The 20,125-nt window shown below is 40.6% G+C and overlaps 1 protein-coding gene across 1 annotated transcript in view; it reads right to left on the bottom strand.

Annotated features, from left to right (window-relative positions):
* The window catches only part of col27a1b (collagen, type XXVII, alpha 1b), a 53,622-nt gene extending 40,048 nt beyond the window's left edge, over nucleotides 1-13,574 (bottom strand). The window contains exons 1-4 of the mRNA XM_026344184.1: nucleotides 13,202-13,574; nucleotides 11,447-11,511; nucleotides 7,065-8,374; nucleotides 4,175-4,228 (exon numbers count right to left, since the gene is read on the bottom strand). Of these exons, the coding sequence (XP_026199969.1) occupies nucleotides 4,175-4,228; nucleotides 7,065-8,374; nucleotides 11,447-11,511; nucleotides 13,202-13,254 (1,482 nt within the window). The 5' untranslated portion in view covers nucleotides 13,255-13,574. The remainder of the gene's footprint in view (nucleotides 1-4,174; nucleotides 4,229-7,064; nucleotides 8,375-11,446; nucleotides 11,512-13,201) is intronic.
* Between the last annotated feature and the right edge of the window lie 6,551 nt (nucleotides 13,575-20,125).

Raw genomic sequence — 20,125 nt, 5'->3', positions numbered from 1 at the left:
GCTGCAGAAAGGAATTGTTTGGAAAAATAAACCCACAACTTCCTGAGGCATCTGAGTGAAGAGTCTTAAGTTCAACTGCACACTTGAAATGCTGAGCATGGAAAATCTTCCCCAAAAACTAAAAGAACTGGAACATGTTCAGATGGCCCTAACAGGAAGCTACTGTGTCTTCACCCCGTTATTTTTATTTATTTATAATTTTTTAAAATCGTTCTGACTTTTCCATGGGTTGTAAGGAGAGACCCCCCCCCCCCGAACTGGAGTCAAACAGACAGAGTTGATCAAGAGGTGTAAGTGTAGAGTTGGGTGATCTAGTAAATCTCTGTTATTTATCTGCACAATATTATGAGACTGTGGAGAGGAGTCAAATAGCCCAGGCAGCTCCCCTCCTCCTCAAACTGGCCAGATCAGACATGTGGAGACACTCAACAGAAGCTCATCTACAGATTTCCTTCTCCTCATCTATTCAGAGCATTCCCCCACTTCACTCGCTCGATATTAAAACGTATGGAAGTCATCATCTCCCAGATAGGAAGCAAAGAGCGGAGGAGATGGGAGGGTCAGGACAGAATATAATAAATTGCATTCTTATGAAGCACATAAGGTGAGGAGGCAATGTGCTGATGACAAGGTGGGCGGGCGTTATCCCGATGGAGAAGAGAATAATGAGGAGAATGAGTCACTTTGTCCATCCATCTTCACATGGGTGAGCAGAAGAAATGAAGATCCCCTTTAGTTAATTATTGAAAAGAGTTCCTGACTAGAAACCTTTGAGAGAACACTGCAGATGAAGGGCACCTGTATGCCAGAGCTGTGAGCAGGTTTACAATGTTGACCAATGACTTTTACATGGTTGACACATGGATTAGTACCGTTTTTACTGGCTGTTAACACAGAACAGACCTGCTAATAACTACTGTGAACTGCACAGAGGGAAACACTGTTTACTCTGATCATTCTTTAATATCACGTGTATTACAGAAATCTGAAATACTACTTTTTTTATTTATAAAGACTTAAAAGACTTAATAAGCTGCCATATCCATATATGATAAGTCAAATGGAAGACAGGTTGAAAGTTTAGGAGTTACCAATTTTGACTTTTGTGTTGAGCCTGGTCTTGCTGGTGTTCTCCAATTCAGGCAGGTGCTCGCCCAAGGCTCTAATAATAATCACAAGAATCTTGAAATTGATTCTGAATTTGATGGCAAGTCGCAGAGATACGATAAAGTATGACTATAAAGAGCTTATTGTTATTTTGGACCACTTCATCCAGGGAGGCAAGTAAATAACGGGGACAGCAATGGACCAAACTATTTACATGTGGGTCAGGACTAAAAGCTTGTTCTGTTGAGATGCCTAAATTACAGAGATAGGTACTAAACAGAAAGAGGAAAGAGAACCACGACTCTTTCTTTTATGTCTGGAACAAAACCAGCTGAGGTAGAAAAAAGAAACTCTTTGTCAGCATTTAACTGTAAAAAATGATTTGCCAACAACTCTTGCCACAGCAGTAACGTAAAAATCAAAAAGCTCAAATCAAAAGGTGAATAGTTCTAAAGTATAGTACAAAAATATTATATATTAAGTTTTAAAGAGTGAATACTGTTGTTTATCCACGGGGAGAAAATAATCACAGGAACAAATCTGGTGTTATTACAAGCAACTGTATCCAGTAGTGCAAGGCAGGCTCATTAAAAAGCTGTAGTTGAGAATTCACATCTCTATTGGACATAATGACTGGTACCACTGGGGCTGCAGCAAACATTCATCTGCTAATCATATTATGTCTCATTAGCAACAACCATCAAGTAAATTTAGAAAATTCAAATGCTTCAAGTGCTCATATTTGAAGTTTTTAACCAGCATCTGTCTGAGCATTTTTACTTAATGAATTACTTAACTTATTATCCAATTACCACTTTTATTTGTTTATGTAAAACACACAGTCGTTGCAGCAGCTGAGATCATAAAATGCACCTAATCTGCTGCTCTCAGTATGTGATTGACACAGTAGATCATCCTTATACTGAGAGCGGCAAACGTAAATATTTTATCTGGGTATTAGTTAAATTACTGATGTGTAACAGTTAATCTACATTAATATAAATATTCAAGTCAAGTTGAAGGTTTACCCACAGTTTTACAGTCGATACTCAGGAACAATTCAAACTGACTGTTGCTGCCATTATTTTATAAACCCCTGCCACTTAATTCCACAACTCTCTAAATGTGCTCCCTCTTAGCTTAAGTACAAGTAGTAATGGAAAACACATAACCAACAATGAGAAAAAAAAAAAAACTGCCCCGGCCTCTGAGAGACTGCTCATTCATGCTCACACGTGTGGTTCATCTAAAACTTACAACATACATAAATCTATGCAGTTTTCTGCACCGCTTACATTATGTCATGTCATATAGTGTCAACCACTCCTTCAGCAATTATGCAAATGTTTTCAATTTCACAGAAACCTAGCATCACAGACAGACTTCTCACTGGCAGGTCGGTTTCCCTGCACAAAGCCCTCTTTGATCCACTTTTGAGCCCTCCCTTCGGGGCAGGGTGAGCTCCGGCGCACTGCCGTGCTTATGGCTGCGTCGAGGAACGTGGACGTTGTCTCAGTGTTAGCAGCGGCGAGACTGTCTGCTCAGTCAGACATGGCACCTCACTGTCAGAGAGGTGAAGCCCTAATGGTACTGTGTCATTCCAGCTGCTGTAAAGATTTCTTGACACGTGTTCTCTATTAGTAGTTGTTTTCCATAAAAATTACAGTAACTCAAAACCTGAATATGCTGAGAATAAATAACTCAGGTCAACTTGAGGCCTTTTAACAAGATTTGTGTGTGATTCTGTGTGTAGTCACACCTTTCCATGTGTGAAACCATGTTAAAACATATACTGGGACAGCATGAACAATGCTTTAGAAGATAAGCCAATAAAATCCTTCTCTATAGAGAATATCGCTTTAATTCCAAATGTTTGCACCGGCTTTACTCAGCACACAGTCCACTTACTTTGTGTAGGTCATGTGTGCTGCCGTGAGGTATTTCTTTCTAATCACGTGAGCTATCCAGGAAAAGTAGGATGGTTCAAGAACACAATCGGTAAAAGCCTGAACTGCCCTCTCAGTTTTTTTGTTTTTTTTCTGTGACCAGCTTGATGATGAATGAACTCTATAGAGGTTGGTGTACTACTGGATAGAGCTGCTGAGCTCCAGAGAGGGTCTTAAATGCCTTTAATAAGATGGGGACAAAGCCCTCATTCTTCCTTGTTTAGAGAGATTGGGTTCCCACAACCCACCCCTCTGGGACCTGACCGTAGGGCGCAGTCTCTGGGGCTGCGGCAGGTAGCTCAATCAAACATATACACACACACACACACACACTTCTTGATAGCACAAGTGCTCTGCAGGGGTACTTCAGCAGAAGCTCTACAAAAGTGCAGCATAAAGTAATATTGCTTCTTTTTTGTCACTGCTTTAAATTATTTATTCTCTTTTAGTATGCGTTGTAATGCCAAGTTATAAGGACAGTGTCTCCACACACACACAAGTATCTGTAGCAACTGGGACAGTGTTTCTCTCTGCTTAAATTTCACATCTGCATTCACTGTATTTGATTCCATCAGGAGCTCACAGCTGTGCACAGACATGTCACCAACGGATACACAATATACTACATGCTTTCATTAATGTTAATATAGGACTTATGTCTAGTCTAAGTACGCCTGCTGTTTATGTACAGTATCAAAAGTACTTCTTCTGGATGTATATTCATATACTTGCACAGCTTACTTTATTTATTTTTCAATATCCATCCAACACCTACTGTATGTTTTCAATTTTATTTTACACTGCCAACCTACAGATTTGTAGCTTATGGCTGTTTGCTCTCCAGCTTTACAAATGGACCTTGGCAGCAGCCAAGAACAGAATCCAGAGCCAAAGCAAACTAACGTCTGGCTGAATAATGCTCTGTAATCCAAAGATGTCACTGAGTGCTTGATGAAACTACTCAAAGGTCTTCCATATCAGTGCATTGCTAATAGTGTGAGCTCAATATAAGACAGGTCAGGCATGACTAAGGCATCATTAAGATGGAGTACAATACCTGTGAAGGGGATTGGAATTGAAAATTGTTCATGGAAAAAAAGGAACTGTGGGGAGATACTCACACGTGGACCCCTCTTCCCCGGCTTTCCTGGCAACCCTGGAAGTCCTTGAAGGCCCTAAAAGGAAAAGATAAAATGTGCCACGGGTGGAAGCGACTGCATGAATACAAAGGATGAAATAAAAGCTGTTCCATTCTGTTAACCTTAATCAAACTTTCATAGTAAAAGAAAGAGTCAGGTGCTCAGAGAAAATCATGCAGAAGTCACACAAGACAGATGTCAAGCAGTTTTTCCCCTTACTATACATTAAGGGAAGTTAGCTGAAAGTTGCACAGCACTAAGTCAGTGAGGTGCTGGCAGGCATGAGTATGTCTTGTTAGAGGCTAAAGCAGCCATGTCCTTTTGCAGCCAATATTATTTCAGCCCAAACCCACTACAGCACATGGACTGTGAGTCTGACTCATTGTACTGGCAGGGAGGTCGGCACTGGTTCGAGCCACAGCCAATCACATTAATTATGGGCATCAGCTAGCTTTAAAGCTATTTCATACAGGGATAAGCAGAGCCCTGAAAGGTCAAATCTAATGAGAGGTCAATCTGAGAAACCCGAGTTTGCTTGAGATGTTAAGATTTTTACTTATTTTCCCATGACTCTAGACGTTCAAATAAAGAGGAAAAGGAAATTGGACATAAAAACAACTCGAGGCAGTCCAGCTGAATCTGGGATACTGTAATAATGTCAGACGTATAGACAGTTTTGGTGCGATTCAGACAGACCTGATGGCTGTAATTATACTCCTTCAACCAGCATACATTGTAAAAAGCCAAGAGGCTCTCAGCAACATTTACATTATTTCGACTGCAGCCATCAGGCTTTCCACACATGATAAGCACTTTGAGCGGCAGTTGCTGTTGGGGTGGGTGCCAAAGCAATTAATTTATACAATTTATAAACATTAACTATTCATGACATGAAACTCTAGTTCATTATTTGACTTGACATAATTTACTGCGTCACAAATAACTGTTCAAGTGGAAAGAAAGCACATACATACTTAAAAAACTGTAAAAAAACTCTTTTAAGACACTTTGTCAGTGTTGTTAGTGGTCAGCTATAAACAAGATTAGTAACTCAGGGTACAGCGTCCTAAAAGTGCACAACTTTCAATGTAGTGCCTCTGCAAAAACTGTCTTTTCAGTGTGCAGAATGATGCATAAACACAACTTTTCCTATCCCAACAATTACAAAGGGTATTTGTTAAAACAGATCCTTACTAACAGGTAGTACCAGCTGTATTTTGTAAGATAATATGAAGACTGAATTGCTGTGGCATTAAAAAGCAGAGTCAGGGAGCATTCCCGAAAGTTTCAGTTTTATAATTCGGCACTTTTATAGAGATATTTATCAGACGGATTCATAAAAAGCATCATAATATACCTAACACTCAGAGCTGTAAGTCTCCACTGAAAGCTTCATGATTTAGTCATCAGTTTTCATTCTGGCTTCTTGAAGAATTCATGAGCTCTTCTGTTATCTATCAGAGCTGACGTGCTGTCTTTAATGGTCGTGGTAGACTTTTTTGAATTTCCTCTCTTCCTGCTCTCCTCAGCAGTTTGAACTGCCTTTTTAAATAGGCCATTAATGCTTCAGTGAACAGGGTTCAAATCTCAACTACGTTCCTTTAGTCATTACGAAAGTTCATAAAACTAAATAAAAATCTGTTTAGACAAAGATAAGAAGAAGATAAGCTTTACCACACAACACTAACCGATCACAATCAGCTACATATATGTATATAAATAGTCAGAGTGGATCCACGAGCATGCAAACCTGTGGTTTCCCATCACCACCAAAGCTTTACTTAAACTATCCTCTTGGTCAAATGAGACCTTATAGAAGACAAAGAAGTCATATTCACAATGGAAAATGTGGGCAACCATGTTATGTTCCACACAGAAACAGTGCATGACGGGACCACACGGCCAATATGAATGTATACAGTCTATAGTCAACACTGGCTGAAGAATGACAAGTTTAAACACTTCCAGTACATTAACTTCTGAATTAAAAAGATCCCTCTTATTCCACAAAGTGTCACTACTTAACAAAATATTGTTTCAGTGTCTCGTTGTTCACTAAAAACATGCAAAGCTACTAGATAATCTGTGGTGGATAAAGTAACATAATACTAAAGCAGTAAATAAGTGGAATAAAGCACATATTGCATATATTGAATTATCATTGAAGTATTTAGCCTAAGAGGTCGATTGTGGACAAGTGCTTTATCCTTTTTTTACCTTTAACCCTGCTTTGAAAGCTTCCTTTCTGAACAGTTGCACTCACTCCCCTAGGAATCCAACACCTCACTGCCAGCCACTCAACTCAAATACTAACAAGCAAAGGCCAGCTATGAACCTAACTATTTCTGCTACTGCTGCTAAAACATTAACAAGCACCATCTATATATGAATAAAACAACTACAGCAAGTCAAAATCAAGGGAATGAAGCCATCCAAAAAAAACTCTATTGTCATATAAGTACACGTTTTGGAGATACAATGCTTTGTGACTGCCAGATGTAAAAAAAAAAAAAAAAAAGTGCACAGCCAAGATGCGCGTCAGCATCCACGTCAGCAGCAATTCTACACATCAAAGAAAGCCAAACCAATGCATAAACAACAAGCTGTCAAATGGTGTGTCACTACAATCAAAAGCTATATAAGGAAATGGCCCAAAGCATAAAAAAAACAAACAGCAGCCAAGAAGTAAAACCTGCATCTGTTAGAATTCAGTTAATTCATGACATTCATTCATAAACTAACACACTGTACTACAAACATAAAATAAACACACAGTCCTGCACTGCATCACAAAAATGCGCTCATCGTGCGTCAAAGGTGCAATAAAGGTGTATGTGTTTGTGTTGTGCTTGTTTACAGCTGAGACACTCACCGGTGGTCCTGGCTCTCCCTTTAGTCCAGGTGATCCAGCCAGCAGTGAGAACTGGGTGGGTTCCAGCTCAAATGTTTGGAAGTCATCTGTTGCAGCTGGAGTAACTGGAATAAGTGAGTTGGGTTTGAAATCCTGCACACTGGTCACTTTTGGCTCTGTTTTTTTTGGAGCTACCGTAGTCGAATGCTTTTCATGGCGAGAGTAGGTGACGGGAGGGGAACCCTGTGTGGAAGCAGCTGTGGCCTGAGCGTTTGACTTCATCTCGGATGCTCTGGTGGAAGCAGGTAAATCCATGGCACTCCGTGAAGGTTTCTGGGAGTCAGTATCTTTTGATTTTGTGCTCTTTCTGGCGTGTGAAGTTGGTTTTGCTGGCGTCGTGCTGATCCAAAAAGACGCAGTAACTGTTGGAGTCAGAAACTTTAACGGGCTTTCAAATCCAGAATGAACCAGCGGAGAAATCAACACGGAATCAGGTTTGGGAGTCCTCATAGTCTGATATACAGACGATTTGTTCTTTACCAGCGAGTGGTCAGTTGGAATAAGAAACGTAGTCTTGGTGTTTTCCTCAATCAAGGCCAAAGTAGGGCTCTGCTCCTTTTTGGAAAGCTCTGTCAATGACAGTGGAGTTATCTGAGAGACAGTAAAATTTGGGTCTGTGAAAAACAGAGGTAGAAGAGGTGGAAACACAGGCCGATAAGTGTCAGCTTCTCTGCAGTGTTTCTTAATGTAATCGCAATAATTATGAGCTGCCTTAGCAGAGGGATAAATGTCAAACTGACAGATGGCACCTTCAAACGCCACTGAGTGAGGGTTCGATTTGCCCAGGAGGAAAAAGCCCTCTGGATCCAGGGCCTCCTCTTTTCTAGAATGCAAATTTGCATGTAGGCTTTTCTTTCCACAAGACGTGTGTAAGAACACCTGATGGCCTTGAACGTCCAAAGCAAGACTGTGCCACTGGCCATCGTGGACATCAAAGTCAAAACTCACAGAACCCCTGTGTCCCGCATGTACCAGGACCTTTCCAGGTGAGAACTGCACTCCCAGCTGCACTTTTCTTTTCTTAGACAGAATGGCAAAAAGAAAAGCGCTGTTGATGCGATGAACAGACAAGCTGAGGATCAGGGACAGGTTGGTGGTGCTGTAGGTGGCAGGGATGACAGTGTGCAGAGGCACCTGGATACGTGCCCTCGGGGTAAGGATAACCCCAGACTTGAAGGGGATGATGCCATTAGGGATGGATCGTGCACCTGAAGGCGACAACCCACCTGGCCTGCGCCCTGAAAGCCCAAGCTGCTGCAGAACATCCACATCTGCGAAGAAGGAAAAGAAAAAACACACCTAAAAAAATGCTTTGAAGGCATAAAATTAAAAAAGGAGAAATAAGAAGCTAATTGCATTACACATTTCACTTCATACGTGCACTTAATAAAACTTTTAAAAGAATATGCCATATTCATTTGTGTGAGACACCATGGAACAACCGCCCACTGATGAGCAATCATATGCATAAACCAAAAAAAAAAAAGCGCAGTAATGTAAGCGCTAATTTAATATGTTGTGATACCAAGCTGTGAGTTCACAAGTTTAAAGTTAGACTAATGGAAATCCTGCGGCAAAAGCAATTTAAAAGGCTGCATAAAATTTCCGAAAGGACCACACATCAACACCCGTTGCCACAAATGATGTAATCATTACATCAGTCTTAATTAGGACAATCTCGGGAAATGCTGAACGGGTCCCAGCAGACGACACTGGTGGAGTTTTAGGAGGTGCATTAGTACAGACAAAGAAAATATTCCCACTTTATCTAGTCATCTCTGGTGCTTAAAGATGATCGCTCTGACAGGAGCCCGAGCTCATGAAAACATATTGCAGTGTTTTCTGCTGGTTTTAATGCTACTTACATCTCACGGGAAGAAAATGTGGGTAATTTTTACACATTACGGCGTTGTGTAAACTGTACGGTGCTGCTCCTAATTGGATCCACACCTTTGTGTAAGAGTGTAATTAAATCCACATTTCACTATAGGAAGAGACACTCTTTATTTCCAGAGTGTTATTTACAATAAATGTACATTCCTCAGCAACTAGTTTTTTCAATTTGTGACATTTAAATCATCTGCCAGCTGTGGACCAACCATTACAGTACACGTACACGAGCACGTATAGAAAGAATACCTTTAGACACGGTTATTCTCTAGTATGAAATCCAAAACATAATGCACTCTGTCAGCTCTAGACCTAACCCAGAGGCCCTGACACCCACAGGGAACCACAGAAACCAGAGCACCAAGGTTATTTAAGTCTGAATATCAATTTCACAAGCACAACAATCAGTGATGTTAGAAAGTCAAATGTGTTTTTGGTTCCAACATCAAAACAAAGTGAAACTGTTCCATTATCTTACTATTGTCTATTGTTAGGCACCAGTGAAAGTCATCAGTAATGTCAAACAAAGGCTTTTTGTTTAGTTCAGCAAGGTTGGAAGATAAAGAAAAATTGATCGTCCTCAGCCAATCAGCATACTCCGAATACAGTATATTAAATCTTTTGGTACACCAAAGCGTACATATACAGCTCAAATATCCATCCTTCGCTGGTCTAATACAAAACAAATGTGGGCAAGACTGAACCAAACTGCTCAATAGTGAATTACGGCTCAGCAGAGGAGAAACAAATACAGACACTAGACTTGTTAGTAGGAGGGAAATCCAAGTGTGCAGGCAGTGGGAGGTCAGCTCGCTTAAAAACAACTAAAACCAAATACTTTCTTCTGTTGAATTTGTCATAGAGCGCTGTTGTGAATTATTAATATGACTTGAGTAGAGTTGTTATTTCATTTTGTGATTTGTGATCTACCCTTCCCTTTCTTCTTCCTAAATCCAAGCAGGCAGGGAGACCGCCTATGGTTTTTGTGGCCTCCTGATGAGTTGGGGAAAAAAAAAAAAAAAAACACACCCTGAAGACCAAGCACTACTAAAGAATGAATATGGCACACAACAGCTTCCTCAGACAGCTGGCACATGCACAGATTAATGCCTTTCTACTATGTGTATGTCTATGCAGACTTCCTGCAGATGCTTTACTGTAGGAACCTTCAAACGGAGGCAAACAATAGAAAATAGTTACAAACTTTAACAAGTAATGTGTTGATGCAGGAAAAAAAACACTTGCATTAAGAAAAGACTATGACTTCCTAACATTTAACTTGATCAATAACAACCTGCTTTTCCAGAAAAATGGAGGGGGGGTTGTTAAGAACTATTATTGCACCATTTCTCAAGAAACGTGGAGTGAATTGCTGGCCTCATACTTGCATCTACCAGCCAGAAGATATTACCAAAGATCTGTATCTGTAACTTCCAGTGAAACGGTTCCAATGCATGTGAACGTGGACGTGCGTCTTTATTTTTTTATGCCAACCTTCATCAAGCTCTAAGGCTTCTGATCAAATGAGTGGCCTGTTAACATACAATGCCTATGAAAAACATGAGTCTGTAGTCACTCAGCAGCCGCCATAGGAAGAAAATATCAGTGGGTAAAAGGCAGATTTACTGTAAAGAGAACCATCCAGAAGCAGTCATCTCTGATTGCTTTCATTATCAGGCATAAAGAAATTGAAGAGCTCCGACTGAATACGATTTTGAGTGACACAAAAATCAGATAACACGCTCATGAGGGTCTTTAAGTTGTTTGAGAGAAAGCTGCCGGCATAGACAGACATCAAGGCAGAGCAGAGTGAGTCAACATAAGAAGGAGTGCACTTCAAGTGAGCAGGGAAGTAATAAGGTGGATTGTGTAACACCTTGGAAACCCTTGTTAAGACATTTGACTGGGGTATGAGGCCTGCTTAGGCTTAGAGGCATAAGGACTGAACTGCCGATTGGAAAAGGCTGGAAGTTCATCTCACCGTTTCCAATTAAATTATGATCCTTTCCAGCAAAATAAATGCCTCGATGTGTTATAAAACAGACCCACAGTTTCATATATAGATACAGAAACAGTGAGTCTAGTGATTTCAGTTAAATTGCAAAGGAAAGGACGCCATGCTGTAAAAGACAATTTTTCTTTTAATGAGTTATTGTTAAGTTGAAGTGTTCGACAAACAACAACCACTTCGCAGGATAAAGGCTGGAAAGTGTGGCCCAACTCCAACAATCTGCTTTCTAGGGACAAGAATGCAGACTGAACCAGGGATTTTAGCCTTTATGGATCAAACAGCATCACTGACAGAGATGAAGCTGACCCTCTAACCCTAAAGACTCAACCTTATAGCCTAACCACCTTTGTATTAACAGCTAATATCAGCAGTGTGCCATCTCTCATCTCTCTGATCTCATATAACAACAACATGCAACCATCCCCACTGTACACGTACTTACCTTGTGCTTGCGTAAGCCTGAGAGAGCAGGTGCAACAGAGAATTGTCCAAAGAATCAGAACTCTCCTACACACAAAGAAGAAAGGTTGGACATATTATAACAGACAGTCGAGGCACAGATTACATTTCTCAATTATGGTTTGACTAATGTTTGGTAAAGTAACCAGAGACCTAACCTTTGTTTGATGTATTCATTCATTAAATGTCTGGATGTCAGAATGACCTAAAATAAGGAGCAGTAAAATAATCCTAGCATTTCTGAAGCTTGACCAAGCAGATGGGACTGATGTGAGATTATTAAATGGCCACAACATTAAGTTAGAAGTTACAGAACATGGTACAAGTTAAGCTGCAACATGAGGATGAACCTGACACACTGATTTAAACTCTGAACTTCCACCAGCCGCAGAATGAATGACAGCAGCAGCTGCTTCTGTTGCAGCTCTGCATTGTTCGAAGAGTCCAGCATCTGTTTCAAGACAACAAGCTTTGTCTTACCGTGCCTGTCTGACCAGATAAGCTCCTGCTTAGCATTGTAAAAGGTACGTGAGTGCTCCCACTGGACCACCTCTGACAAACCTACACCACAGCGCATCACTCTAACCTTCGGTGAGTGCAAGTGGAATGTTTAGATGAATGAGACACAGTTCATATATCAATGCAGCATTTTATATCCAACATGTGACCTGCTCACTAACTGAGACAAACCACCTTGCACATACAGTAGCTTGTGCAACACACTATATGGCTGAAAAAAAAAAAAGTTTTCTCCACCCGTAAAGGGCTGTGTAATCACTCAACTGGAAACAGATCAGCTCAATTTTCACGACGACAACAGTGACATTTATCACCTCACACCTGGCAATGCTCAGTAAACTTTCCACCATTGATTTTTCAGTGACATTTACATCCCAAGACGAATGACTGGAGCGTTGACGCGCAGAGCTTATTTAGCTCTGAGGTGTGAACTCATTATCACAGAGATAATGTTGGTTTGCACTGTTGGAGCTCATCGTCTTGATGTACTGTATGCAGCGGACCGCTGTTGAGTAAGTGATGTTTCAAGTGGCACAGGCTCAGTGGACAGAGCCATAATGAAAGCAGTCACAGGAAACCTTTAACGTTTGTGGTTTTCCAGAGAGCTGGTAAAAAAAACCACTGGTCAACCGCTGCTGGTTGAAGCTTTCCTTCCTCTATAAATCCCACTCACTGCCCTCACATTAAAACTGACATTCACAACCAACTCTCATGGGTACATCAGGGTAATATGATGCAACATTTTGACTTTTATTTCCCCTCCCACCGGGACGGCCGGCCAACCAGCTGAGTGAGATGCACAGCAGGGAGGAGAGCAAAGGAGGAGGAGGAGGAGAGTGGAGGCTGCCTCCTCCTCTCATACATCTCCCCTAAAAATCAGTCCCAGATCGTAGCAGCTCATTCTGATACAAGCTACAAAGACAGTTTTTAAAGAACATGCTACAGTGGAGTCCAGCGAAGTGCGTAAAGAGCGCAGAAAACCTCTCCACGAGTAAATGTGCCATCTATTAAAATATCCCACCTGTTCCAAATTATAAGTAGCTTTAAAGTTCTGTGCAACTTCTCACTAATCTAAGCAAATTAAACTAAACACAAAATATCACTGTCACGTTAACCTGGCACTTAATTAGATGCAGGTGATAGTTTTTAATTAGGATTAAATATCAATTAGACACAAAAACAGAGAGAGAAGTGCAGCTTTAAAAATGTTTTCACTCACCCCCCGACTCCAGTGGCTTGGCGTTTGGAGTGCGGGGCATTGTCCGGCTCCATAGCTGTTACTTCATTCTTTCTTGGGAGTTTTTACTACGGTCCAAACGAGGCAGACAATGTTTTTCCATCCCAGGTGTTTGTTCCTTGAGGGTCGCGAGTGGAGTGAACGTAGCAGAGGGCAAAAAGAAACCAAACCACCAGTAAAACAATGTGTCATCAACCAGCCGTGAAAAGGATGCTTTCTGTCATTGTCTTGTACTTAATCCCTGTAGTCTCCTTCCAGAAGATGACCCCAAATAAATAAAAAAGGACTTCGTTCCACTGAACTCCACCTGTGCGCTTCTGCGTTTTTCGCGCGTTTGGCACAACACAGTGCGCGTCAACTCAGGAGCAGATAGCGACTGCCCATGTGCGACTGGACTTCCCAAAATGAAAGTTTATTGTGGACGGAGGGGGAAATCTTGAGGAACCGAGATGGGGAAACACCTCCCTCTGTCGCACTCAGCTGACATCGAGGGGAAACCGGTTTAGCTGAAGGTGTGTCGTGTCTTTTTGCAAAGCGGGACGACATCAGTGTGTTGTGTGTGAAATGCTGCAGGTCAGTTCAACATAGGAAGTTTTTTTAATGACAGAGCGCGTTTAAGAATGAGTTGTGCATGTGCCAGGGACAACCAGCTGGTGCCTGGCACCACTGGAGCCTTTCCAGAGCCGCAGCAAGAATTTTAGGAGGTTAACACAAGACAATGTAGGTCCATGCCCCCTCAGCTCCCCCACCCCCTATAACAGGGAAACTTTTACCAGATACCCTGAGATCTCTGAACTATGTACTGATTAAAATAAAACAGTTTGATTAATTTAACATATTACTCAAAGATTTAAGATTAAATTGCATTTTTTACAAAATGTGCATTGATGGTGTAAATATTGTAAAATATTAAAATTCAATTTAATTCAGTTTAACTGTTTTATTTATTTCCGGGGTCACTGTGTTGTGTGCACGCCGTCTCAAATTTGAATAATATATTGTTTTATTCAATAAATATATTTTTTAAGGTTAGAAAATAAAGGTAAATGTTGGTTATTTAAGAAATTTGACCTAGAAAACCATCTGTCCAGGAACTATTAATTAAACATACTGTAATCTTTAGGTTTATATTAACACCCAGTGTCCTTGTTAAATAAAAACCAATGGCTAAAGTATAAATATAAAACTTCAGTTCATGGATCATCTTGGAAACATCTTCAAATGTAAAGATAACACAATAAATCCAAGAGTTAAAGCTTAAAATCACCTGGCAAGTGAGCAAAATGTTGCTGCAGATGAAGGCCATGTGATGTGGTCAAAAGCCCCACCTCAAGGGAGTAAGTTGACACTGAGCTTGACTTTGTTTTGTCAGATTACTTAGTGCTCCCCTGTGGACAAACTGTGCAATGACAAAACATTTGGACATTCTTAGAGCACAATGCTCTAAGTATGAAGCCTGAAAGTGTAAAATCTTACTCATGTGTGCTAATGCTACATCTGTAATAAACTAATATTGGCTGCTTAATGTTTTAATCAAGATCAAACACAAACACATGAAGTCACTGAAACCTGAATTTACCCAGGAGACATAATTATTATGAAACTGAACAGAAACTATCCAAATCCTTTTTCCGAAACAAATGACTAATTCATTTCATCAAGTAAAATTAAAACAAGTAGACAAGCTCTTTGAGACAGGCTTCCTTCACCTCCTGTTTCACCAACCTTCACTTCCGTTCTCACCAGAGGAGCGTGCGAGCGCGCGTATGTGTGTGTGTGTGTGTGCTGTCATGCGCTGTGAAATTCCTCTGCCAAAGAAAGTCCTCATTGACCCGCCGTCAGCAAACACACTATGACAGTGTCCAGGGGAGACCCAACAGAGCACCAATTCAGCTGCCTGCAACTGGATCCGTGCTCCTCACAGAGAGCCCCCTCACAGTTCATCCTCTCAAGGCCAGGAAGGAAGGGAGCTCACCACCTTGAAAGAGCACTTCCCATATACCTGTCTGAGCGACATCGGATACGAGGTTTCATTACCACGAGCTTGGGTTCACAGACAAGAAGGGCAATGTCCTGAGGGCCTGAGGAGGAGCACAGAGGAAGATCTTCAATCTGGAGTGTAAAGTTTCATGGGGTTCGTAATGATTATTGTGGACGTCTGTGAGGGAGCAGCCTACAGCCTACTCTAGGTTTTGGTTCTTGTTGACAATAAGAAAAATATAGAACATCACTAGACGTGTGATTACTGTAAATCCACAACGGGAATAAAAGGGGTCAAGTCAGTGTCCATTCCTTCTCTTTTAACGTAGACAGTTATGCAATTGTTATATAATGGCTTCACAGATAGTTGCTCGGGACACACTGGGTTTGTGGTCTGATACTTGGTGGTGAGAGAGCCACAGTTTTATCTCCAATTTCCTACCTGACAGCAGTTCAGCAAGCATGTCCTTCCAATCCAAGCAAAGACTTCTTCTATTCTCTACTCAAGCCAAGAGTCTTTTTCATGGGAGACCACGAATGAACTCTGGTGGAAAGAGAAATCAAACAGAGAACTTTTTAAAAGAGATCCCGTGGGTGAGTTTTTCTACTAGCGCTTTATGGGTTTATTTTCTCCATTCATCACATATTTTTGCCAACCTTGACCACATCTATAACCACTGACAGGTGTGGCAAGACACTGAGACTGTTTTCACTCCAGACCAGTGGTGGGTAATAGAAGTCAGCTGGCCTGTATACCCCTAACTTCACAATGGATATCAGAAGTTCAATGTCTCAGGAAATTGGAGGGTTTTCCTGCAGACTGACAGCATAACTAGTGTCTCTATACCATATCCATATGAACCATCTTTAGCTAATAGAGCAGTCACATCATTTATGAGCATGATTTGATTGCGCACAGTCGAAGAATGGTGGTGATTTATTCCAACGAGTGGCTATAATTTGATGTAAATCAGTCTTTAAAGACACTATAAGACCTGAGGAGATCATGAACATTTCAGGTTAATCCACTCTCCTTTCTGTTTTCATAATCGCCCTCAAAATGTGACTTCATGCCGTGGTGGTAGAAACTCCTGTCTGATAAGCAGTCTTTTGTTTTACTCCCATGTCTTGGGGAATTGGGGCCAGCTGACTGCAGCAACCTCTGTCTAGGCACAGCTGGATCCAATAAACGTATGCCCTGGTGGTCTGTTTACTCATTCCATATATTAGGACAGGAAATTTAGAGAAAGGTTCTATTCTTCCATGCTTTCTTGTTGAATAAGTTCAAATTTAAGATGATATAATATAGTGTCCCTTCTACTAATATCTGTCCAGCATAGGAGGGAAATGTGTAACTTTTAATTAGAAGCTCCAGTACATGTTCTGTTCTTTTAATAGTTGCATAACATGATCTGAGGTCAGCGGACTAACATGAGCTAATAAATTAGAGCTGGACTAGATTAAAGGTAGATACCAAGTCAGGTGGTCTTCATCTTGATAATTAACTGTTAAAGTCATTTTTCAAGCACAGATGTCAAATCTAGTGTTCTCCTGAATTTGCCCCATTGAGCTCTCAGGCCAGGTCTCACTGAGACTGCAGAGCAGACGACAAAAGTTAGCAACTGGCTATGACTGTAACAAAGTGTTTCCCTCAGTTAGAGGAGACAAAGTTAAAAAATAAAGTTATTATTGGGATTATATTGATGCATATAAATGATTATGTGACTCTGAGTTTTGAACTTTTTAAGGTAATGTGACTGTTTGTGAATTTACAGCTTCCTGCTCTCGGGCCCCGAAAAATCCCTTCATACATTATTGAAGATAGAATGAAAATGGAAACAGTTGTTGCATTATCAAGCTATTTAGTGACTGACATGCCAGATGTTATCTGGACCACAGATGTGGGTTAGTAGAGCCTCACTCCATGTCCGAGTAAGCTCAGTAGGTCATTATCACGCACCAGATCTTCATCCTCATGTTTATGATGAGAAATGTGCTTTAGGCACAAAATCAGCTTGGTTTTGTTTAAAGAAGAATACTCACGGGTGACATAACTGATAACGGCCATTTAATGTGGTGAGAACAAGGTTTCATGAGGTTCTTGTGTATACACATGAGTAGTGCGATATCAGGGGCATTCAGGTTTGCATGACTAGCAGGTCTATGGGCTTGCTCATTAGCAGCATGTTTTGTAGTCAAGCTGCATGTTGCGTAAATACATTTGATTTTTTATTTTTTTTTTAATCTTTTACATCAATCAGTCCAATGCTGTTGTGCCACAGTAGTTCCCACATTTCCGGTGTTTGGCATTTTACAACTTCTTTAGACGACATCATAAGTCAGAGACACCGACTTGTGTGTAGAGCACAATACTGCAGTGATGTGATAAATCAAGATTCACATTTCTTTCCTTACTTCTCGATAAACTAGTAATCATAACAATTTGAAAAGCAAAAGCTTGAAGACAAAGTCTAAATCTTTCTGAAGGCCACATTAGATGTGGTAATTATTGCCAATTCCTCACCCCGCAGAGCTGCAGAAAGACAGGCGCTGCTGCCAAGTCAGAGGCATTGTTGTGGTGACATTTGAGTGGAGGATCAAACCGCTGATGAATAATCCATATTGAAAAGCTGCTCTTTCTGCCAAATGTCAAACAGCAGCAGGAGCCATTGTTCAGACTCTAAAACTTTTCATTCGCCATCATCACAATGGCGTGTCACATACTGTGTGATCGAGGCCACGGAGAGTGCACTGAACATAAAGCTGTTCATAATCTGAAGATTTTAGGGACAGTAGCATGTAATCCACTGTGCCCTTTATCCATGTTATTGCAGGCAGTGACATATCCCACGAAAAGTTCACCTCTTTGTTCACCTTATGATCTACATTAGTGACTCCCAACCTTTTAGAATTATATTCTATGCATTTAAAAATGACCTCTTGTTTAAGAGTGACCCCTGCTATACTTTGAATACATTATGTATTAAACTAGGAGTGATAACCCCTTCTCAGATTGTATGATTTAATGATTTTGTCTGAGCAGACCAGTAGAAATTTGGCATTGGTTTCACATTTCAGGATCCAAACCGCATGGGATAAGTCTGCAAGATCCATTACATATCATTTAAAAGAAAGTGTGATAATGAATGGAGAAGAAAATATACTTTAGATTTACTGATTTATAATTAATAAATAAATTTATTTTTGACGTTCTATTTAAACCTCAGGTCAAGCAAAGTTTTTTGCTCATCTCTCAGGAGTTTGCTTTCCTGTAACTGTAGCTTTGCATTTGCAGTATCCAGTCCATTCTCGTCTAAATTGCTTTCCTATTCTGGCGATAAAGGGTATGTGTTGTGGAGAGGACTCACTAAGAAATCTCACTGCAGTGCTACATCTCACAAATCTAGAAACCCTCACTCTCACCCACAGCCAGACCTTTCTGCATTCATATTTTTTCTACACTGCATGCAGCAATGATGAGCCAACATCAACTTCCTGCTCCTCTACTTACTCCAACAGCTGAGAAGATGAAGACAAAGATCTTAATGCTGCAATAAATCAAGAACACATACTGACGTGTGTACCTGCAGCCGGCATGGAGTGGACTCAAATGGACACAATAGAGCATTTGCTGTTCTGACAGATGTCCACCACCCCCACGTTTCCATAAACAAATGCACCACCTGTGTTTTCAAATTCAGACTAAAAAGAGGTCTGCAGTACACAAACATACACTCATGTCCTTCCATTCCCTCATGTTGTACACAGACAGTTCAGCAAAGTGGACCAGCACAAGCTGGTGTTGATTTTGGTGGTGGTTGAAATGATGCAGTGTAGCAGCTTCAATGTGCTAATGCATTGATTCCAAGCTTGTACAGACTGAAAGGCTGTTTGTCCCAGATGCTGTATCATTTTAAAGTTAGTTATATTACTTTATGTACACATAAATCAATGCCAAGTAGCAGCTCTGTTGGGCCAACACAAAGGTTTCGCAAATGATAACCTTGCTAAAGTCGTGCCTCATTAGGTAATATAAACCATGGATTTTGTGCTAATCCAGCTTGTTAAGATATTTCTGAACTGATTAATCCTATAACCACACTGCAACAAGACATTTAATTTCAGAAAGCTATTTAACCTACCTGTGTGGATCCAGAGGTAAACAATTACACAGAGACCAGGCATTACTGCCTCCACAAAAAGATCCTTTACATGCTGCCAATGGAAATAAATCCACCGTGACAATGGATCTTAAAGGAAGTCTGAATTATTGGATTTCTCATAAGGCTAAGAAACCATTGTTCACTTCATTTGTTGCATCTCTGCCTTGGGTCAGACTCAAGAAATTCAATTCTCGAGACCTTCCCTGCTCCGTCTTCTCCACTGCTCAGCATCAGTTGGGTGAAATGAAACCTCTTAACATCAGTTACATCAGTGTGTCAGATGCCATGATGCATTTTAGATGTGAAGATTTTGCCTTTTTGTTTTAATAACAGACAAATTAATCTGTTCTTTTAACAAAAAACACAATGAATGGTTAAACACATAAAATGAATATTTCTGTTCTTTACAATAGTTCTTTACATGACCCACAGCTAAAGACCAAGCGATATGATACAGTAACTTACAAAGGCCTGGAAAGGAGAAACTCTTTCACTAGCAAACCTGAAAATTCCTGATAGATTGAGCTTCTGTGATTCAAGGACTTGTTTTGAGAAGATCACTTGAAAGAAGCTTGTAACACAGCAGGATTTGTTTCAGGCCAAATACTGATAACATTAGCAGAGGGACAATGGGGTCACTGATCTGAGTTTTACTTGTAACAGAGAAGCATGAAGACCTTATTGTAGGAGTCAGTGAATTATAGTGCAGCTCTTGTTTGCAGACTCAAGCTCAGCCAGGCATGATGGTGTAGCATTTAGATCT

Source organism: Anabas testudineus, chromosome 9 (assembly GCF_900324465.2).
Source record: "Anabas testudineus chromosome 9, fAnaTes1.2, whole genome shotgun sequence".
NCBI classification, from domain to species: domain Eukaryota; kingdom Metazoa; phylum Chordata; class Actinopteri; order Anabantiformes; family Anabantidae; genus Anabas; species Anabas testudineus.
Note: the sequence above shows the minus strand (reverse complement) of the source record. Positions and strands in the feature narration are given on the sequence as shown.